This window comes from Lates calcarifer, linkage group LG3, assembly GCF_001640805.2.
Source record: "Lates calcarifer isolate ASB-BC8 linkage group LG3, TLL_Latcal_v3, whole genome shotgun sequence".
Taxonomy (NCBI): domain Eukaryota; kingdom Metazoa; phylum Chordata; class Actinopteri; family Centropomidae; genus Lates; species Lates calcarifer.
The window spans coordinates 11,312,096-11,336,225 of NC_066835.1; the positions used below are offsets into that span (position 1 = coordinate 11,312,096).

Genomic DNA, 24,130 nt, shown 5'->3' on the forward strand with positions numbered 1-24,130 from the left:
CAGTATTACACCTTTCCCAAACATGAGGTTTCATTTCAGCATATGGCTGAAGGTGTCGGGAGAGAAATGATCCGTTAGAGTGGTGACATGCAGCCCATTTGACTGATTCTTGGAGCTTCTTATCCTCAGGTGGCGTGACCCAGTTTACGCCCCTGGTGCCCCGCGGTGACACAGTGTAATTTGTGGTGCTGGGAAATTACTGGAGCAGGGAGACCTGGGAGACATAGTCAATTAGGCAGGGCTCCACCTGTCCGGTGGGGGCACAGCCAGCCACAGACTGACACCTTAATCCTCCTTCCAAAAAAAAAAAAACAAAAAAAAAACTGGGCTTTTCGTGGCTTCTGAAAGACCTCACACCCACATATCAGGCATTGTTTTCTCAGCTCAGCGTCCAGTTAAATCTAACAAGGATAGGTGAACAAGTGTATACTTGAGGCAGATGGACAGAGCATCCGGACCGCTGCGTCTTTCACACCATCTGTTCCACCTGGCTTGGAAAAACATCTCGTGGCCCTAATATCATGTTGTAATGTGATTGGCAACAATTCCGAGACAATATGGGGCTGGAATCAGTGACAGAAAACCTCAAAGTATGGGTCAGGAAAGAACAACACTAGGAGCCATTTTCAGGGAGGAAAAGGTTTGTTCTTATTACATATTTATTTATATTTTCATATACTTTTTACATATTTATTTGTAGTAATAACATGTATCTGGAGCAGAGGGGAGATGGAGCAGGAATGGAAGAGGAGGGCATGTTAAAGGAATGTCACTTTCTTCTTTTTTTTTAACCCATTTAATTACAAGAGCATCATCATTTACTCGGTCAATGATATTCACAGTCCTATTAAACAAGCTACAACAAAGATTTCCTAAAATATAGGCTGACATATAAAACTAGCATTTTTTAAACACTGTGGTGGGTGTATACCTGGGAGAGGATGGGGGTGGGTGGGGGGAAATCTGGGATGACCGAATAACTGCAACCAGATAAAAGACAGGCAGGAACGGGGGGTGGGGGGGCTCTTATTGTGAAAGGTAGGCATGTATGAAAACACACCAAGAATGAGGTGTACGATACGCACGCATACACAACATACACACAACAGTTTCTACACAGTCATCATGCTTCAACAGGACCTCATGTTAAGTCTTTTTTCTTTTTTTTTCTTTTTTTTTTACTTCAGCGTCACATTTTTAGAAACAACAACCACAAGTGGGTCAAAAACTGCAGAAGGCTGATTCCCTCAAAAAAGAAAGAAAAAACTCAACAAAATGGGTTACCATTCTAAATGCAATATAAAGTACTCTATATTCTTGGAGCCACTCTGAAAATTCATGACAGACTTGAGACACTTTTTGGGCCATCACTTCTCTGAGAAGCTGGGCAAAGCATTAGCATTTCCATCCCCTGGGTCTGTGACAGCCTTCACAGCGAAGTTGCCTTCACTCTCTCTAGACTACAAACCCCATTTTTCAAAACATGGTGTAAACAGAATCCCCCAGAGAGTGTGGTGGGCTGGCCAAGAGTGCACTGCGCTGCACTGCACACAAACTGGAGTTCTTCCAGGGAGAGATACTGGCAGGGAACAGTGGCAAACAGGCCTGGGTCAAAGACACAGACCCAACTGTTCCCATCCTATGCAATTAGGTACACTCAGTAAAGAGTGTTGAATTCTTGCACAGGGGTGATGGTTGGTAGGTTGTGACCCAAGGTTGTTGATTTTTTTGGTTATATACACTAATCAGATGCACATTAATCGTTTGAAAAAAAATGTAAAATCTAAAAAAAGGCAAAAACTAAACATAAGCAAATCAAATCAGCTGATTTGATCCAAGACCTGGTAGTTTCTGATTGGCTGGCAGTAATAAGGCAACAAAATAAAAAGGAAGGACTGGGGGGAAAAAAAGGTCTTTGGTGTTCTCTTGCACTGAGAAAGAATGATAACAAAGGATTAAAAAACAGCAGTTTCTCTGATGCGCAGTGACTTTTTAACATATCTGACTTTCCAAGAGGAAAGATGAGATAGACTTCATTAATCCCACTTCCTCGTGTTAAACTTGAGTTCTAAAATCATGTACGCACTACAGGGGGGAAAAAAATTAAATGAAATTACTTCATCTACAGGTTTTGAGAAATCCTGCCCAGTGCAAATAAAAAAAATGCCCAATATTGATTACAAGTAAAGAGGAAAGTTTTTTTTTTTAAATGGTACAAGTTGTGCAACAGTATCATGCATCAGATCACTTAACATGAGACGACACAGGGAGGCAGCGAGGAGGAAGAGAGGGGGAGTCGGTATTTGGACTCGCTCCATTTTGTCTGGCAAGTCCAAAGACTTGGTCCTAGAATATATGCATATTGTCAAATGATTCCTGAAGAAGTCTGTTCAACACTTGATCGCTTATTTTGTGGGTTGTATTTTAGAACATCTATGCAATATTTAACCACTTTACACTCCGCTCTCAAAGGATCACAAAACATCCGTCGATTGAAGGGTGGGAAAAGGAGGAGGAGGAGGAGGGAGAGAGGGAGTGTTGTTGGTGGAAAACAGCGCTTGTGTTTCCAGTTAAATGGTCTTCCAGGTTATATGCGGTTTACCTGCATAACTGTTATATACTGTGATAATAGCACCACTCCAACAGATAACACTGCCTTGCTACAAATACGAGGAATCACAAAGGAGGAACAGCGAGGGAGGAGGAGAAGGAAGGGGAGGGAGGGTTCAAACTAGTTTTGGCAAGGATGATTCCTCATACAGTAGGTAGTGCTGGCAAGGCTAACTTTCCTATGACTGGAAACTGGTGGACAAAAGGGCAAAGTTCATGACTGAGAGTTTTCCTTGTGATCGGATATGAAGACGCAGGGTTTGACCTCGAGTAAGAATTTCCTCAGTGAGACGCTGATGCTGCAAGAGAGGGCAGCCCTGTTCAAGGAGATGTCGTTTTTTTTGTTTGTTTTTTTTCCCCACATGACCAAATCTGGAAATTCTGGGGTGAGGTGTTGAGGGTGGGGGGGTTGAGGGTGGGGGTAGGTTTATGTGGGTTGGTCCTTCTGCAGGGCTGAGATGTCCAGAGGAGGAGGGGCCCGCCCGCTCCACTCCCTCAGCTGTCCGTCCTTGAAGAGGAGGTTGAGGGCGGGCAGGGGGACACCGGACTCCGCCGGGGGCTGACTGAGAGGGTTCGACACGCCGCTGTCCAGGTCGGAGGGCTGGCTGCCGTCCTGCCGACACGGGGCAAAAGGTTACGGATCAGCACACACCAGGCAGAGGTGGGTGATATGTGGGACAAGGTTTCTCGAGGTTAAAAAAAAAGAAAAAAAAAGGGGCAGTTGGGAAAGGCTAAGTAGCACGGTTCCAGTCCTTCCCAGCACTGAATCAGAGCAAGTCTCAGGCAGAAGAGACAGGATGTTTAAAAGTAAAACTACACATCCTTCACCTTTCCCCCCGTTTTTCTTCCGCTTACTTCCTGCTCCTGCTCAATATTGTCTTTGTTTTTCTCACCATTGCACACATCCTCACAGACTGGCAGACTGAAACACACACACACACACTCATACACACCAAATCAACAGAAAACCTCATTCTATCTCAATCCAGCTCTCACATAACCCCCGTTTACTTACTGCACTCAATTTCAACTCTGATAACTGTCGCACATTTTTGTTTTGTTTGTCTCTTATGAGCTTCTTTTATTTCTCCTATAATTTCAAGAAACGACACACGCTACTTTATGTCTGGGATATTAGTGCTTTGTCTTTTATCTTTAAATAAAATAAAACACTTAAGTTGCTATGTTCACCCATATCTTTAAGAGTTAAATGATTGGTTTGTAGCATGCTGCATCAGTTAACCCATACTTATTCAAAACAAAAGGTTTAGTGATACGGCTGTTGTAGAAAATGTTGTGTCTAAACCAAATTAAACTGACTATTCAATTAAATACATACATAAATTGTTAATTGATTAATTCTGATAAACTCCATCCTGTAAAATTAAACTCCTGGCTCCTGATATTTTCACTGGACATTGTTTCATCTTTTCTCTTCTGTAATTATTCCCAAGTGACAACCCGAAAAGACGGCAGAGTGTTTTTACCTGGAATGACTGAACAAAGCTCAACACCTTCAGCGATAGCTTCCGGCTCGAGTGAAGTAGTTCTTGAAGGCTGAAAGAACAGCAAAGCATGAAGTTTAGCACCGCTACAACACTTTTCTTTACGACTTCTCTCTCAATGTTTTCAAACATAAGTAAAATTTATGGTGGATGCTGGGTGGACTTTTTTTTTTTTTTTTTTTGGGTCACCTTTCGTTGCTGCAGAGTTTGTGCGAGGCGATCTTTCGACAGACTTTGCGGTTGAGCTCGGAGCTGAAGAGAGGCATGCCGAAGCACAGTTCAAGAGGGACCCACTCGTCTTCAGACGAAAGGGCTGAAAGAAAGGCATGGGTAAGAGAAAGGAAACTACTCTCTGCTGTCTTTACCACCTGTACCAACTCCCAATCATTTATTTATTTTTTACATTTTTAAAAAAAGTTAACCTACTGTCTGTCTTTCCTTTGCTTTCCCCGTTGTTCTCCTCTGTCACGAGCTCAAAGGACTCAGTGCTGCCATTTGTGTCCAGGCCTCCGCCTAGATGAGTGTCTCCTTGAGGAAAGGCAACAAATCTCCATCAACATTAGGGCACTGAAACGTTGTTTCTGGGAAACTCTTCACAGCTTGAATGACCTTCAGTTAAGAAGCTTTATTTAATGCATAACTTTCCCTTTTTCTGAATAAATATTTCTTCGACTATTAGAGCAAACTGTGTACTGTAATGTGCATAAATATCTGTTAAACAGAATCACTTGGGTGAGTAAGATTAAATCAGCAAATTTCAAGGTAAAGGCTAAGACAGTTCGATCCATGTCCATTAGAAAAGGCTATCACAATTACGCAGACAAACAGCATAATTAAACTGGACTGTGAGCAATCTTTATCTAATTTGCACCATCAGTGCCAATGGCCATCAGAGGCAGAGGACTAATTCACTGATTCACAGAGAGAAGGTTTGCTTGGGTTAGCTCCCCTCACCTCTGCACTCGGCGCTGTCGCTGGGCCTGCGACGGTGCCTGTTGTTGGAGTTGAGCATGGTGACGTAGCCGCACTGGTGCTCCAGGTCCACGTGTTCCTTCAGCTTCTGCAGCGCTTTGTGTACACACATGTTGGAGTAGGAGAACTCTACAAAGGAAGGAGGGAAAGACGCTTCCAGTGTAATATCTGCTGCACCGTATGAGATTTCTATGAACTGTGCTTTTTCCAAAGGTTGTAATATTCTGAGAGCGAGCGCATTAAGAGGATGAGACTTAAATGTTACTGTTAAGCTTGACATGCAAATTAATAAAGAAAAGGATTTCAGAGGATTCAAATTCTTCTTCTGATGTTTGACTGGTTAAAACCTCAAAGCCAGACACCAGAGAAAGAGGCACAGCTTGACTGAGGTTGTGTTAATCATTTATACACAATGTGGCACTGACAATATACAATATAATATCATCAGTTAATAAATTAATTCTAGGAGTATACCCGAGAAAAGAAAGCCACACTTTAGTTCCCTGTATGTATCATTTACTCTATAGCCAGTACGTAAACATATAATAACTTGTTATGTCATTATATCAGTATACATCATATGTTCATTAGTGCACAATATTTTCAACAATTCCTTTGAAGACATATTTGACAACCTCACAAACACTTAAAAAGACCTTATATCAGCTTACACCTGTATTATGCTGTGTTATAAATATTTAAGGTTATATAAGGTTATATCCTGCTTAAAAATGTTAAATAGGACAGGTAAAAATAAAGCATAACCGTTGTGTGAGCTGTTTTTCATAGACAGGAAATATGAACAGGAAGTGAGTGGCAGAGTCTGCAAATCATTTCTAATAATAATAACTCCAGGTCGTACATTAATAATATACATTCTTATAATTATTCATGCACAAAGAGTATCTTACCTCCCTTCAGATCCTCCTCATCGAAGGGGAATGGGATGTGGACCGTTTCTCCATGGCCATGCATACCAGTGACCCTGAGGGATCACACACACAGTTTATATGTTAACACAGTGTGGCTTAGTACCAAATAACCTAACCAAGCTCATATGTGTGTGGGCACTTACCTGGATAAGAACAGCAGAGTGTGTGAGGGCGTCATTGAGCATGGTCAGCACGTTAGACGTAGGGACGACTCCGGGGTCGTGACCCCAGGAGGTGATCAACAACCTGTCATAAACCTGAGAAGAGACAAACGGTTAAACAATCTTCAACAGCCACTAATAACTGAAACCATCATGGAAGCACATCTTCATCTGGCAGCTCACCATTAAATAATAATAAACTATGTTAACAAAAATACATGTTTATATGGTTATTTTCACTGAACACGTGGAGACAAAAACTGGAAAATGAACAGCAAAAGTAAGAGTTCTAAGAGTGCTAAACACACAGGTATGTAGGAATGTTTCAGTGCCTCCCTACTCTACAAAGGTGATAACATTTATCAAATTTCTAAGTTTACCTCTCTTACTATTTATATTTGAAAGTATTTAATCTAGAAAAAAAAACAAAAAAGAGGCTGTGGAGGCATCACTCCTACACACAAACTGACATGTCAACTTGTCAACCTCCCACTATGGCAAACATTAACTGACTAAAATAATTAAAGTTCCTGCTATGACTTTTACATAGCTCTCTCTAATTGAGTCATAACTTTTCCATGAAGTTAAGATTTTCTTTTTTTAAATAGCTGTCTGAAAGTGGTATGGACATAAAAAGTCAGGTTTTTACTATAGTTTGATTCAGCATGAAGACAATCAGTTTAATACAATGAAAATTTGAAACAAGGAGAATACATGCTGCTGCCTTTCCATAAAGTGACCCATTTGTATGATATTACCTGTCCTCCCCTGAGAATTCACTACATCATTTTCTTTTGTTCCCCATCTCACGTTCCCAGGATAGTTTAAAAAATTCCAAGACCACTGGGAGGCCTTGGAGGAGGAAAATGCAGGTGCACAGTGTGAGTGTGATGAACCTGGCACTGTGTTGAGAAATGAAGGTTGACAGGGACGAAGGAAAGCCTTGAATTTTTACCTGCAGTGTTCTGAATACCTCTTCCTCCATGTGAAATGGCAAGGTCGAAATTTTTTAAAGGGCAGGTGTCAAAGATAAAAATGAAAAACCTCTACACGTCTTCGATCGGAACCAGAGTACCCACGCAACTTTTCTTATCTCACTTCAAAGAGGTTTCTTTTGTTTATATCTGTATCAGAATACATTTGCTTACTCAACCGTGTACCTACATGTATTTAACCCACCTGCTTGATTAATTATTTGCTTAGGCTAACCTGGAATATGTCTGGGAGTTTACGGAGCCTGGAGCCTTTGGAGAGCAGCAGAGACGGTGGGCCTTGACCGGTCACGTGGTACAGGTACAGCTTGAACCAGATGGAGCTCACCTCAGGGATGGCCGGGCCAATGTGCTGCAGGGAGAAACACACACACACACACACACACGGGAATTCACACATACAGTATACAGGAGCAAAACTAATGCTGTGTACTTGTACACATCCTCAGACAGACACTTTTCCATGTTGTTTCTCACATAAACGCATATGAGCAAAAAGCAACAAGAGCAAAGAGGAATCTTTGTACTGATGTTCTTCACTGAAGCTGCTACAAGAGATGTGAACAAAAAACAAAGAAGAATTCACTCAATTCCACTTCACCGAGTCCCAGCAGTGTGAGAATAAACAGCAGCGTGAATGGCACAACAAGAGTTTAACTTCTTTTCCTCGGTCTCTCTGAGCTCAGCTAGAAATCTGGAGTGTGGCCAGGCAGAGGAATTACTCATGAGCCTCGCCTCCTCTCTCTCTCCCTCCCCTCGCCCTCCCTCTCTCTTTGTAAAGTCTTGTTGTTGGGGCAACCGCAGGCTGAGCGCTCACAAAGCATGTACACACACACAGTCCCAAATCACTCCAGGGCGCACAAGTGTGTACACACAGTGAGAAGGGCAAACACAACCACACAGAGCACACAAGCACAAACGCGTTAACTTTCGGCTAAAACACAAACACACAGATCACTGTCACATCCTAGCGCGCACACACACACACACACACACACACACACACATTTGATCTAGCACCACATCATGTCCCCTCTGTTCTCCCTCCCTGCAGGCATCATACCTGAGGCGTGCAGCTGCTGATGGGTCTGATCTCGTTGCTGAGCGGCGCCATCGACACCAGCAGCTTGTAGTTCTTGTTAAGGACGCGGCTGCAAGTGGCCTGGTCCAGACCCAGCAGGCTCTCACAACGCAACATGTCCAAGGGGAAACCTAGTTGGCGGGGGGGAACCAGAGATAGTTACAACTTCTGTACAGAATAGGCTGAGAATAGAGAGTGTGTCATTAGGTGTTTGCATGTAGTTTGCATTCTTGTGTCTTCTATAATGTGACTGATACATCTGCTTGGTTAAAGCACATGTCCTGAAGCAACAGCACAACATTTTTGCTAGCTGTTTCCAGTCTGTATGCTAAGCTAAGCTAACCAATCACTGGCTAAAGATTTATATTTACCAAACCCTCAGAAGGAAAGTGAATAAAATTTCTCCAACCTACAGTTCCTTAAATGAAAAGAAGCAGAGGACTGCTGCCAGGTGTGAATGCATCAGGTGGTAACACAGCTGAAGAGCAGTGGATTACGCACACTATAGATTCCTTCTTTCTTTATAGCCATGGTGGAAAAAGAGTTTTCTCTCCAAGCTGACTTGTAAAGAACATCCTCTCAAAGGACACAAGTGTCAACTTGGCATTCTTGGCTTTAATAATCACTTCATGCCTCTTGCAGTAGATATAAATCTAAGAGGCAAGAGGTGTCTGTGAAATGCTGATAGTGATAATTAACAGATAACTTATTACCACGAGTCATGTTTCACAGATGCATGATGTACGAACTGACTAAACCCAGCCAAAAAGGTTAAGACACGGATATTTATATTCATTTCACAATGAATATTTATATTGATCAGCTTCTTATTGACTAAATCAAGTTTGAATGTATTTGTACAAAGGTTATTTATCTTGATAGTGAGTCATCCCTAATCATCCCTAATGAAGAGTGATTAAGATTCTGGCTGTGTTGGCATCACACTTCAACTTTCCATTATTTTATTTTTTACAGTGGTGAACACTTGAGGCAAAAAAAAAAATGTCTGGTTTGTGGAGGATTTATAAAATTAATTTTTGTTGGCAAGATAAATTTTCCTCACTTCCTAAATGAGCAATCATCACTAGACTCTTGTATCATTGGGGGCTCAGTTCAGCTCCAGCCAGCAGGCTCTCAGTACGCTCACTCCTCAGCAGAAGCCTGGAGCAGCAGCTGAGGAGGACTGAGAGATAAGACAATCAGTAACGAGGCACACGGCCAAACCAAACAAACAGCATCTGGTGGCACAATGGCAGCTACATGGAAACTCAGAGATCTGCTTTGTCGTCATTTGGAGGGCTCACTCTCTGCTGCTCCCTCTAGAGACACGAGTAGAACAATACAGCTTTACTGTGGATACACAGTATGCCTCTGCATCCAGAACCGTTTTTGAGAAAAACGGCCACAGGTGAGATGCCAAACAGACAGCCAGGAGTGACACAAAGGTATAGCTTAGCAAAAGCAGCACAAACAAAAGATCCACTTCCTCTTCCAGAAGAGTTCCCAGGCTTCATTAGTTATTGATTTCTAAAACCACAGAGCAAGTTTATGCAGTTGAATGAGAGCCATTTAGCGTTGTGTTGTTTGCTGCAATTGTGGTTCAGTTCAGAATACTGTTCAAATAACAGAGTCAAGATAAAAAAAAAGTTGGAAGAAAGAGATGCTGATTTGCTGGAAAATAATTACTTCAGATTCTTTACATTAATGATTTTTTTCACTCGAATTTCATGTGGCTCTGCTCACACATGATTAAATGACGGTGTGTTACAGACACACTACTAGTATACTATAATTGGTATACTCGATGATTGGATTGATTCTGCATCTGTTATATACACCAACAGCTTCAGTCTGTGTGTGTGTTTTCTTCCTACCACATTCTCTATACACCAGCCAGCGGCTCTAACCTTGGATTTCTCACCTCTGACAGCTGTGTGCAGTTGTGATTTTGCAACAACCATAAGAAAATGATGCTTACATTTCTATTACAGTTCATATCACCTGTTGGCAGAAAACTAACTGCAGAAAACACAGACATAGCACAGAGAGAACTGTGTGCAAGCAGACAAAAATATTAGTTTCTACTTTGTATGCTGTATGAAGTTTGGTTAACCAAACAGAATGCAGCATGAACACACACAAAAACCAGATCTGGCCTGCAAGCTGCCTATTTAACACAGGCACAGACATGTGCAGGTGAATGACGTCTAAGTCTTGCATGTGGTTACCCATAAAGGGAATGAAAAAGAGGGTGTAGCTGTGTAGTTACCTATATTAGGGATATCAGGTCCCTGGTCCTGAGTGAGTTCTTTGTTGTAGCGCAGGAAGAGGATGGTGTTTTTCAGGGTCAGAGCGTGGTCAAAGTAACGCTGGGCTTCGCCCTCTGCGGTGCTCTCCACCTAGAGACATGGTGTGACAAGTTAAACCACAGTGTGTGTGTGTGCATGCATGTGAGTTCAAACTATAAATTATTTGCTAAATCGAGTTTGCAGCCATTGGTATTTCACTGCAAATGGCAGCCAGCCAGACAAGGCTCTGACAGAGGTTTTTCATTTATATTGTAACATAGGACATGCAGAGTAAGAATTTCATTGTCCAGTTTCCTTTTACTGTGCATATAACAATAAATAATTCTGAAGGAAAACCACAACAAAATCTTTATTTTCATTGTTGTAACTGATGGTCTTACCTTCTCCAGCTCAGCAAGGAAGCTGTCCAGAGTCTCATCAGACAGCTTACCCACCTCAAACATGGTCACTGCATGACTCTTAAGGTTCTGAGACAAAGACAAAGAGACAAAATTAAAATAATTCTATTTGCATTAAGCCATTTAACACTGAGATTTTGTGGATGTGTGTTTGCTCAATTCACATCCATTCACTAACCGGAGACAGGTTGCCCATCATGAGGAAGGCTGTAAGGGTGGAGTCAAAGAGGAAGGCGATCCTCTTGGTAGGGTGCTGCCGGGATGCTCAGGCTGCTAACGCTGGCTGTGTCTGCTACAGAGACATAGAGTAAAATACATATAACAAGAGCAATAACGCTGCGCAGTAAGATTAACGCATGTAACAGCACAAGTGCATGACTGTTATCCTTCTTAAACTGAGATTAGCTTGTGATTTTCTGAAGATGACGTGTTTACAAGGACAACGCTATGTCTCTTTCTCTGATTAAGTTTAACTGATAATTAACATGTAAATGTGGTTGATGAACAATCACTTTCATAACATTCAGTTTGTTAGTTTGAGCAAAACAACAATGGCAGCTTAACATGCACAGCAAAATTTAAATTAGACCGAAAATTAAACCATTTTAGACAAACACCTATTAACGTGAGAGTGACTTGCAGAAGCATGACCAAGCTTTCTTAGGGATTAATTAGCACTGCTGCTTCAAAACTTCTGAAGTAACATTCAGAAAGTGCTTTGTGTGCATACATCAGCATGTGTATTTATTTGCATACATTGCTGAATATGCTTGCAAGAGAGTGTGTGTGCACGTGTGTGTGGCCAGACCTTGGTCTTCCAGACTGGTGGTGTCGGTGTCAGTGGCAGAGGAACCTCCCTCCATGACAGGACTGCCCTGCTCCCAGGACAGCAGCATTTTCTGAGGGTCCATGGTGCTCCTAACACAGAGGACAGACCACAGAAAAGGTATCGACCCAACTACAAAAGCACTCAAGCACACTGCAGTATTTTGTTTTGTTTTTTTCATGGTCAAAATATTTATTTTATTAATATGGGAAGGCAGATTAAATATATCAAGGAAGCCTGCATCCAAATCATCAGCTACTGACCATGGAGTTGGTTTAAATCTTTTGGTTTTTAGAGAATTAAATTTTTTCAGTCTGAGAAAATGAAGGATTTACAAGACCGAGTAAACACAGCTTTGTAAAACTCTAGTAATGGATGGATGCACGTACTTGAGCCTGTTGACAGATGGGGCGTTCTTCCAGGTGGGGTGGAGCTGTTCCGAGCTGAACACCTGACCTTTCTTTACAGCGAAGCCGAGTCGACAGTACATGGAGACGGCATTCTGAGAAAACACAGCAGACAGACAACGTTAAAAGACCTTGGATCCAACACAAAACATTTCTGACATCATTCGTACTTAGATACTCTTTCAACTGTCATATATCATCAACCTCTGATCCTCTTTCTCATTTGTCTGAGTTATACTTCAGCTGGGGACAGACAATCAGAAAGGGCAATGGTAAAGGAATGAAGCAGAGAAAGAAAAAGTGGGTTGCAGCAATTACTCACAGTAAAATGTCTTGAGACTTTTGCTGGAAAAAGTGATCTCCCTGTACAATTGCTGGTGTAGTTTTCGTGAAAAGAAAGTGTTTCTGGGTGGATGTTTTACTTAACTACTGTTTAAACTTCTCACACTGCAATTAATAGCCACCTTTACAGGCATTCAGAAGTAGCTCAACCATTTTAGAAGTATCTACACAGTGTGAGTGATGGGTTGATGATTGTTGGAACAGTGTACCCACTTTCATGGACATGACATGAAGGTTGTAAGAAGATTACTTTGTATCGCATGGTCAAATTCTGCTGACATCAATGTTGACTTGTCAAAGTCTAAAAGTCTAAAAACTACCTGAATATTCTTTTGGATGATGCTCACTTGGTGATCAAGAGCATCTATAATAAAAAGTCATTACTCTGTGTCCAGTGACTCACACTGTCTCAAAAAAAGGAAGAAAAATTGTGTATTTTCCACTTAACAGTCGGCTGGGTTTTTCATTATTTTCTTAATATACACAGTCGTCAACTTGCCTTGCTGTTAAATCTTTTATTCAGACTGAACAGGCTACCTCAGTCAGGTATGGTGGACTTGATTGCTTTCTACACCTTGATGCCCCAGAGGTCCAAACTGGGGTCAATTCTTAGCTATCCTCTAATCATATGAAAAGAAGCACAGCGAGGACATTTTTTTTCAAGTGACTCGGGCCATGAAGTAGTCATTACACTAGCGAATGTTAAACTCGAGTCACGATGGGAAAAGTTCTGCACAAAGGAGGCCTCTCAGACATCTCCATCATCTCTGGAGGTACAGGGTTTCTCCTGGAGAATCGCTGCCACCGTTGCCTTCAACAGCCACGTCTCTTAAGTGCTGCTTTTCAGCGACAGGAATGAGATGAGGCCGAGGGACAGCTCCCTGCATTGGAGGTCATAACGCTAAGAGGGAGTTTGGCTCCGTGTCTGATAGAGAGTGAATGGGAAACTGGGGAAAACTGGGTCAAACTCAGATGAGCAATTCAACTAGAATGGTGCTGCCCAGCCCTCTGGTAGAGTCATGGTGCATGATGGACCTAATCTGAAACTCTCCGTGTATGTGTGTGTGCCACAATCTACCTCTCAGGTGTATGTGAGTATGTATTCAGAATGTAACAGCCATATTGTGCAGAAGTATCTACTTGCAAGGCTACACAATATCCCTGATTTTCTAACCTCCCTAGAGCAACCAAAACAACAGCAATACCAATGTACTACTGCAATAAAATGATACATTAAAACATATATTCACCCAAAAAACTGCCAGCACCCAAATTTAATAATAGCATACCTTTGGAAAGCAAATACCTCCTTCAAAGGAACAGGGAACAGATATTTTAGAAAAATGGTTTTAATTTCTCAGAATGGATGCCAAACTTAAATCTCAATATTTGGCTCCAAAACATCAAGTAGCACAAAATGAAAAAGGCTTTTTACTTTTTTTCAGTCAGTCTACAACTACACACTGCAAAAGTAAGAGCCTTGAAGCACAGAGGGAGGCAGAAAGTCTCAAAAGTGGAACTAGAGAAAATTACCTCCTCTGTTTTGTCAGTGTCAATTTTTTTGAAAAACGGGGCCGTTGTGTCTCCTCTTGTGAAAAACAGTACTTTAGTCTCTACGTTACAACAGGACTCTCACATTCTGCAACAAGTGGACACCCACCTTAACTAAGTCCAGATCAATTTCCAGCACGCTCGCCAGCTGAGGGTCACAGCGAGAGAAAGGATCAGGAAGGGGAAGAAAAAAAAACACAGGACTTGGTTGAAAAGTTGATCAATAAACATACAGACACAGTCACATTACATTCAATGAGCGCAGCAGGCGAGTACAATGAAACACATTTCTAAAGCCTACCTCCGCTACATTTGTCTGCTCATCAATAGACACAAAGATTTTGTAGAGAAGCGTTTCGAAGTAATCGCCCTGGACGCGGTTCATGACAAAGCCTTCCAGCGGGGGCACTGAAAGACACAAACGGCGATGAACAACTGTTTCCACAGGTTTTTTTTTTTTACTTTTATACATTCTTTTATTTTGCTGCCGAATCGCTTTTTCTTCTTTCTTTTTTAATAAAAAAAATTAAATACCGTATGTGTCTGAAATGACACTATTAGGCAATGTTACAGATCTGTCCATTAGGCATAATGCTTGCTTATGTTCCCACAGGCGTAATTTAATCACATAAAGTGTTTAGTCAAGGTAATTACTCAGGGAGGATAATAACAGGATGTTTAAACACACACACACACGCACATTGACGTACCTGAGATGCAGCTGTCGTCAGATATGGGAACATCCAAGTAGATGAACCCCCGGTTGTACAAGCCTGCAATAAAAGCAACACTTTGTAAACATAATTGTGCTTCTGTACATTAACATCTCTGTTGCTGTTCAGAAAAACAACTGTCTGCTGTCTACATATTGAGTAGAGCGGAAAATCGTCCATTCAAGAGCAGTGGAAAACATCTCATTTAAACACCTACTTAAATTCAAATCTCCCTGCATCTCCTGTATTTAATTGTATTTATTCCCACTCAGTCACCGGCACTCCAGTGCCAGAGGCTCATCACTGTCAAACTGTTCTCTAATTAACATTTTAACTGCATGGACACAACCTCAATCCCCAATGTTTCATCCTTTAAATTCACACCAGCACACTGACGTTTAACTGCATCCTGCCTCCATGTTCAAACTTCCGCTGCTAGAATTCCCATCAAGTATGCCTTCATAACATTTTTTGGTATTAAATGATCAAGATGATAAAACCTCTATTATTTCAAAATCCCATATTTTCTAAATAATGTCTTGAAGTAATGGTGGACATTTAGGGGTTAGCTGCTCCTGCTGGCTCACTGTCACACTGTCATGGCTAACGAAATGGAGCCATCAATAATGTTATTAGTAACACTTATGCTTTTCCTAATATGACCAGTTAAAATGTCTAATATCAAAATGCCTACTAAGGAAGATTTCAAAAAACTCATTTTTATGAACACTGTAAAGCCATATGAAAAACAGCCCTTTGAAAGCAGCTGAAACAACATCTATGAATGTTGTATTCCAGGGGAAAGGGGAAAAAAATGCAATGCAATTCCCTTGCTGTTGTAGTGGGTGTGAAGATGGGAGGCATTTTATTTAGTTATGGTGTTGTACTGGTCTGCATTATACTGAAAAGTGCTTCAGGTATTTAGTCCACCTCCATTTCCATGTATGGAAGTGGAGAGCCGGAATATTAAGATACAGCTCTCGACACAGTGCAGTTAATTACAACTAACTATGGCCTTAAATTTTACAGATTTTGAACTATATACAAAGCATCCACATTTAAAACAGCATTACCAGACAATTAGAAGGACAAATGCAGTATTAGAAGTACAGAATTAGAGTATTTCTTATCTAGGATAATTAGCTAAAATGGTTCAAAAGAAGTAATTTATCATATCCTTGTGACTAATGTATGCAGACACAGTTTTACCAACATGTCACAGATACTCACTTAACACCACATTGTACTCCATTGATCCAGCCAGCTGAGGACCAGAATCTATCATCTTGTCGATGGCTTTTTTCTCAGCTGGAGAGCAGATCTGTTAAGTACACACAAAATAGAGACGACGTTAGGAGCACACCTGCACATGTGGGTCTGTTTCTATGGATATCAAAAATCCCCTCCAGTGAACAACTGTGGTAGTGCAGTTTCTGGAGGGGATGAATATATTTGCATATGATAACCGAGGGGACTGTTTTCCAGTGTTGCCTTTTTTCTTCTTGCGGAAGGCAGAAGAACTGCCAGGAACTTGGCAGGTGTTTATTTTTAGTCAGGTGAGATCTCCACAGGCGGCACAGGGAGCTCATGGGATGAACAGTTGTAGCTTGGTGATTAACAGTGTAAAAATTTCAATTAAAGCTCAGGTTAAAAATCACGCAGACACATGTCATTCTCTCATTGAATTTGTACATTAGTTATACATGTACCGTGCATGTTAAGTGGTCCTTCCTCAGTGGCTTTACCAAAGAACTTCAATAAATCTGACACACCGCAAATGCACATCACACATTGCTCTCTCTCCTTTCGCACTACCAATTCCCTTACCAATTCCAAACTGCTATCGCAAAATAAAACATCCCAACACATGTCTATAATCAAACTGAGCTGAAACATGGAAAAGAAAAGAAAGTTCTCGTCTCACCCTGATATCGTCCTCAGTGATGTAGCCTGTCTGTGCGACCCACCACGGCTCCACAGAGATCTCCACTGGTTTGGCTGGTAGGAGGTCCCGCGCCGATTTCCTGCGGAAGAATTTCTGACAAAAAAGATCACAGAAAAATCAGATGAGAGCTCAAAACATTCTCTGAGACATTCTTTGAAAATGGTTTGAGCATGCCAAGTATTACAGCAAATATTAGTTACATTAGTTACAGGATGCGTTTTTATACTGAATATTACTATGTAGTTTGTTGTTGGAATGCTATTGGATTTAATATCCTATACTCCCATATGCATTTTACTCTCTACTGTATAAACATGAACAGTGCCCATAATGCAAGAAGAGGCATGAAATCCATATGCCTAATGTGTGAGGTTTGCTTTTTTTTTTTTTTTTTTTTTTTACAAACATGTCTTACTTTGGAGGACCTGCACTGGTTCATTAGGTCAATGTACTGGTTTCTCCCGATGCCGAGCAGCCGCAGACCTGTGGGACAATGGGAAAACGAGTAAGTCTCTAAAACTCAATCACGCCTCAGTAACTGGCTATGAACTCGTAATCGCTGCACATTAACCCTACAGCAAATAAATCTGGCTGCAGTGCAGCTGCAAAAGTGTCTCTGGCATTTTTCAATTACAGCCTCTGAGGCTTTACAGGAAAAAAAAATGGGAGAGAATTACAACAAGAGGCAAAGTCTGAGAATGAGTTTTTCTGGATATTTCTAACCTCATATTGGAGAGTTATTTCGGCGAACAGTAACAGTGACTCATCCAAACTTTGCCGAGAGTGTACGTCCACACACCTTTGCTGAGACAATGCCCCGACACACACACACTAAAGCACTACTAATCCATCTATCAATATACACAAACAGGATTTCTTACAATAAGAGTGTGTGCATGCATTTTTATATCTAATTAAATTAACATGTACATTCTGGACTTAAGAAAATTCTGGGCCTCATAGTGAACGTTTTACAGTTAGTGCAGCGCAGAGGTACTCAAACTCGTCTCCAAATCCCACCTCGTCCCCTCCTCTTGCCTGTGCTGCACAGGCCTGGAAGGGGCATAGCGAAATGTGCTGGGACGGCTGCCAACCCAAGCAGGGACCAGTAAGGGACGTTCGCATTTCAGCCTCCTAACGCAGCAGAATCCTACACTGCGTATCCTGCTGTTTCACCGAGACGCAGACACAACACACAAACATCCACCCACATAACGCACACACACACACACACACACACACACACACACACACACACACACACACACACACTCTTGCTGCCTCTCCATCCACCCACTTCTGCATGACACACTTCCAAAGCTCCTCTGGGGAGATTAGAGGAGAGAGGCCCCTCTGAGCGAGGCTCCGACAGCCCGCTGGCAGCCTTCTGTCTCCGCTGCATGAAGGTCCTGTACTGCCAGGACTCAGTCACTCACAGACGATGCCAAAGCCTGTTTCACTTGACAGCAGAAAGTCAAAGAACGCTACAACTGCCCTCACACTTGATTTTCAGCTCTGACGCAATCATAATCAGGTTTTACAATTATTTCTGAGGAATGCGGCTCCTCTGTGACGCAGTTGCACATCGCAAAGGCGACAGCTTTGTTTTTTCAAGAGGTAAATTTGATTTACTGTGAAATGGGATTTATATCAACCCATTCAAAACCCCTTGGCCAGGTTGCTCTGGTTTGGTTATGGAAATACAAAGAAATAACTGTTTATTAGTTATGCCAGTCAGGAGATATGACAGCCATTTCTATCGTTGACCAACAAAACCAGTGAATTGTTTGTTATTTTAGAGAGGGAGTAGGTTTTCTAGGAAAACTCAAACATCCAGTATTTCAAAACCAAAACACAGGAGCATATTGAAAAAAACAGATACATCTGTCGACGAAAAAAAATAAACAAAGTAAATATGCTACACCCACCAAAAGGCGTCCAGGTGCCAACAGCACATTTTAATTGATCTTTTAACTGCTCTGTGTTAGAAAAGCAGTTTCACAAAATGAGAAAAAGAGACGAGGCGTAAATTAAGTAAATTAATCTGCCAATTATTTTCCTGAGTAATTGCTTGGTTGATAAAATGTCAGAAAAATCTTTTTTTTTTTTTTAAATGCCAGTTACAATTATCTAAAGGTGACATTTCCAAACACCTGTTTTTTAAAAACAGGCTTAAACAATTTAATGATTTTAAAAATAGTTGCCAGTTAATTTTCTGTTTTTTCCTTATTCTTGCAGGTGTAGATTCATTGTAGGTTGTGAGGGCCAGTCTTGAAGAAGTGATATTCACTGTGAATAATGCAGCAGAATCAAATAACCACTGATGATCTTTGAAGTTTAAGGTGTTAATATAGTTTCAATAACCTCCTGACCCCGAGTCAAATCCATCAGTTTTCTGAGAACTTAGCATCTTTTCACAGCGACTGTTCTACCCACCCTGACACTGACAGCACTTAAAAAACAATAACTAGGAAAAAATGTAGAAAAGAGACACAGAGAGAAAAGGTGTGGGAGCTACACAGAATCCCAGTAAAGTCATTTCATCAGTGAGGGAGAGAAGGAGGGGAAACTGATGGTAAAAAAAAAAAAAAAAAAAACTCACAGTCAGCAGCAGTGAAGTTGGGCAAGGAGTCGTAACTCTTCTCACTGTTCATAATATCCTGGAGGTGCAAAAAAAAGAAGAAGAAGAAAGGAGAAAGGAGACAGGGAAAAGAAGAATTAGACTCATTTTTTCCTCTCCCCTTTCTATGTCCCCCTGCCTCTGATTAATAACAGGATTAGCACATCTGGGCGGCCGTGCTAATTTCTACTCCCCGTTTTCATTAAGTGCTTAAGACGGATTATCAGAATAAGACATAGCCTGCGGCAATTTAGTGGCCGCAGTTAAAGCTCAGTCAAGTTTAGTTTAGTATGCATAGGAAAGTGGGCGAAGCCTCTTTAAGTGAGCTACAAACTACATGGTTCATCTTTATTTGTGCTAGTAGGTGAAGTCAGAAGAAAGAACACTGGGCATATTAGTCACATCTGTTCTGATGAAATGGGAAGTATGCTAAATGTGGAACAACCGAACGTAGCAGCTAGTATCTGTAAACACACACTATGCACGCACACACACAGAATTATGAAGTAATGGAAAATACATGTGAGGGCATTATGCACAGAAACTACACAATAAATGTATCTGTAATCAGCTTTCAAGTGTAACTGAACACAGAGTAACTAAATTACAGGTGAATTACATTCATTAAGAAATCACAGGTATTATATGTTCGTATGGATTACTTTTCAAAAGTGCCACTCCCAGCCGTGTGAATGCACGGACTCAGTCTTTGTGATCTAATTGAGAATGTCAGAAGTCAAGGAGAACCCGGCTGGTCAAAGTCTCTGACAGACTGGTTCTCGGCGAGCCGACTGTGCCAGCCTCAAACAACAGACTGAGCTTTATCAGCGAGAGCGAGCCGTCATGCGGGCAAAGCCCAGAACTGACTACAGAGCAAACAGCAAAGATTTTCTCTGGGTGTGTTTGTCCTAGGATCAGTCTCCTGTGTCTCCCTTAGCTGGTACATGAAGATTTCACTAGACGCTGACTGACACCTAGTGCCTGACTGATGCCAAGACTATCAACATGGGAAGCTATAAAATTACTCATAAAACATTAAACCACATGCTCTTCGAAAACAGCAGAATATTTTATAAACTATCTGGATATATCTTTATGTATTAAATGCATTTCCCCTCTTTTTGACAGTCAAATGACGTATAATTTCAAGTGCATGACTCATGCAAGCCAGCGTCAAAGACTGGTTTCTCCCCTATACAGACTGACTACACAATAATGGTACAGCTGCACAAAATGATATCTTTTAGTACGTCAACTGATGTTACTGTTGCCGTAACAAAGAACACACTACACATGACAGCAAAGAGCTGTAAAAAGCTCAGATCCTTCTCATTATAATAGGTTTCTTAGATTCCTTCTTTTGTCTGAAACTGCCATTTCTGCAGTTGTTTCTAGGGATTCCAAAAAAAACAACAAAAAACTGAAGACAGTATTCAATTTAAATTCACAGAGACTGGATGTTTCCAAACCAATTAGAAAATCTTTGTTGCTGCACAACAAGAATCCGCACTCTGCTCCTTTGAGTTTACCCGGCTCATTGTTCTGAAAGCACGGATGAAATTGTGAAATCACCAGCGTTATTGTCCTGGGTTTCAGGGGAACAAAAAGGAAAGACTAGCGGACTGAGCGCAAACATAGATGTTCAGGTGTGTGAGAATATGCATAGAGTGTTAAAGCTTAGCCGCATCAAACACCCATCTACCCAGGTCTGTTCCTTACCTCCATGATTCCTATGTAATATGAGAACGGAGTGACTCGCAGCCCTTTGACCATGATGTCAGACAGGTGGTAGGGGTACAGCATCAGGTGGTCCCGGCTGTACTTCAGGAGCTCCTCGTAATACTTGCGCTCATCCTTCCTCACGTGGCGCACTGCTCATAAAACACACACACGGCAGTCAGTCAGGTCACAGCCAGGGATGAGTGGTCATACAATAACACTTCCAGTCAATCAATATCAGATCAATTCAATGGTAAAAAAGGAGCATTGATCTGGAATAAGCTCCAGAACGTCACAAGGGACAATTGACTTGGATAAAGTGTGTATTATTACAAAGCTATTTAGAGACTATTACACTTTTTATGCTTGAGGATAATGCCAATATCACTCAATCTGCAACAGCAACTCATAAGCATGCAAGTGTGTCAAGAGAGGAGTCAAGTATTGCTGACCTGGTCAGGTGCAGTTACAAATAACACTGAGCTCATACAGTGGGAGGTGCATTGTTCAGCACTAGTGTGATGGTCAAAGTTGCTCACCTAGGTTATTGCGGAATCGCAGCTGGTTGCGGATGCTGTACAGGAGCACATGCTTGTCATACTCACGCTGAGAGTTCCCCAAACTCTACAGAGAAAAAACATAGCGACACAGGTGAGGACAACGGCTGAAATGACCTACTAGGGTGCAAAAAATGTGCCACTAGGCCCCATTTAACCCCATTTCCTCAAACTATGTGTGGAAAGTGTACAGAATTTCTACGCAGGAATATGTCCTGGCCCCAGATTTACTGTGTGGAAATCTGATTTAACATGAGGTTAAAAATATGCAATCGTAAAACTAAAACAGCAAAGGTCTTAAAACTAGATCTGACACAGTGCCCCAGGACAGGACCCTGAGACCAGGTCATAAAGCAGGGTCCATCTTAAGTTTCTTGTGTCAGTCGATACTGCGCTTTAGTAGTGCACACTTCCAAACTGATTTTCTGGGGCACAACAATCTGATATGCCGGATCATTATCAGCTCCATGACTGGCCTTATTAAGTGAATCGGGTATTGGCCGTGACGTGACCAATCCACATTAAATTCTGCTCTGTTTCCACTGACTTATTTTTTAGTGCCAAAGCAATCTCTGGCCTCATTACACCCATGTAGTGACCTTATACAGATTTTAAATTTGATGGAAAACAACACTGATATGAGATCAGTACTCAGTGTTGGTAGAACAAAAGTATCAGAATCAGTATCAGGAGAAAAAAACTTGAAAGCTTGGTGCATTCCTGAAATCCTGGGACTCTGGAGAGTGGAGCCCACTTTTTCTGTTTGGTAATCCATCTGTGGTGTGGATGCACAGGGATGCTGGCAGCTCGAGCAGCAGCACAAAGCTACTGTGTGCACATGCACCCGCCTCCTCATCGCCACGACGTTAGCGTGATGGCAAAGCGTTTATGCAGACTACTGACATCCTTCACGTTTTTCAACATTGCGAGACAAAAACTAATTGTACACTAATTGTGCATGTTTACAATCTATGATGGCGTTATCCTGATTGTTCCCTACTGTAAATCTACTTCGTTGCTGTATGCTGTGCTGCTGCATGTCTGCCAGTCCTGGAAGAGGGATCCATCCCCTGTAGCTTCTCCTAAGATTTCTTCCATTTTTTTTCCCCCGTTAAAAGGTTTTTCCTCGTCTGATTTGAGGGTTTAAAGATAAGTGGGTGTCGTAATTTCCTGGAGGTAAATTTGTGAGTTGTGATATTGGGGTTGTATACAGATACAATCTGACTTGAGTCGACTTGAGTGTCATGTGATGCCAGTGTGTGGTAAAGCAGAGGCTGAAACAGTGATGGTCAGTTATGGCTCCGGCTGAACGGAGAAACCCCTGCAGAGGAGGAGAGCGAGCGGTGCGTCGCTGACAGCCGTGGGTGACATTGACAGGTTCAGTCCCCCCCCCCCCCCCCCAGGACACGGTGGTCACCCACCTTCACCACCCACCCCCACCCCCCTCCCTCCCCCACCAGGGCCCGAGGAAACGTTAAAACACGGTACCTGTTTGACGTTAGCAGGGAGCTTGTTCCACGGGTAATTCTGCCTGATGTGAAATTCCACGTCCGTGTTCATCGCTAGCTAGCTAGCTGGCTACAAGCAGAATCCCTCGAGACGATCGCGAACGGGCTCTCGGGCAAGTCCACGGTGACTTTGCCCACCCCCGACACCCAACAACCGAGCGAGGCGACCCCACGATTTCGAGGAGATGTTTGCTCCGGTGGTTATTTTCCTTCACAATAAAACGGTCACTTCCTTGTTGTATTTTCGAACAAGCCGTTCGTCACGCTCGTGGCCACAGTCGTCACTTCCTGCCGAGGCGTGACCGTGGATGTGAATGGAGCTCGTGACAAATGAGAGGTGACCGGTTATCAGACCCGATCAGCGTCGTGTTTAGCAGTACTTCATCTCAAATAAGTGTTTATCAGCATTATTATTATTAGGACGTGCGCAGGCATTCATAACCTGCTGAGGAAGATGTCAGGTGTTATTGACATCATGGCCGGATTAACCTCCTGCGGGGGGATAAAGTGAGCTGCCGGGCCCCCACTGTCCCCCACGATACTGTACACAGTACTTGATTGATTGTAATTTTGCAACAAAATTCATTGGCACCGGCTTCTCAAATATTACCAGCTTTCTGTGGTAAAAAAAAAATAAAATAAAATAAAATAAAAAAATTAAAAAAAGGTTTAACATGGGCCTCAGGAAATTATGGACATTTCATACACTGAACAATCAGTCAGTTATTAAAGAAAACAATTGTAAGATGTGTTGATAATAAAAAATAACCATTGGTTGCAGCCTCACAGTCAACCTATGATGAAATAATACCACCTCGCCCAAGATTTTCTGTGTATTAATCACTTTACACCGAGGGGGAAAAGCACTTTGATAAAATATAATTTTACAACAAATGAGCAAAACATAAACTAAAACAGTTAAGGTCCTAAAACTCAACACAGAATCCAAGGCGTTACCACACCAGCTGAGACATACTCTCCC

The 24,130-nt window shown here is 41.9% G+C and overlaps 1 protein-coding gene across 1 annotated transcript; it reads right to left on the bottom strand.

The window, feature by feature from the left end:
- Positions 1-623: 623 nt before the first annotated feature.
- On the bottom strand, positions 624-23,450 carry fam91a1 (family with sequence similarity 91 member A1). The gene is given in 26 exon segments (XM_018697650.2): positions 624-3,223; positions 4,098-4,167; positions 4,305-4,428; positions 4,542-4,643; positions 5,070-5,216; positions 5,999-6,065; positions 6,067-6,072; positions 6,163-6,276; positions 7,390-7,524; positions 8,236-8,384; positions 10,523-10,652; positions 10,943-11,029; positions 11,139-11,210; positions 11,212-11,252; positions 11,769-11,878; positions 12,176-12,288; positions 14,196-14,234; positions 14,388-14,494; positions 14,797-14,859; positions 16,030-16,120; positions 16,724-16,837; positions 17,160-17,227; positions 19,347-19,404; positions 21,084-21,235; positions 21,623-21,707; positions 23,129-23,450. Coding segments are annotated over 26 exon segments (2,502 nt in total). The 5' UTR covers positions 23,201-23,450; the 3' UTR covers positions 624-3,037.
- Positions 23,451-24,130: the final 680 nt, after the last annotated feature.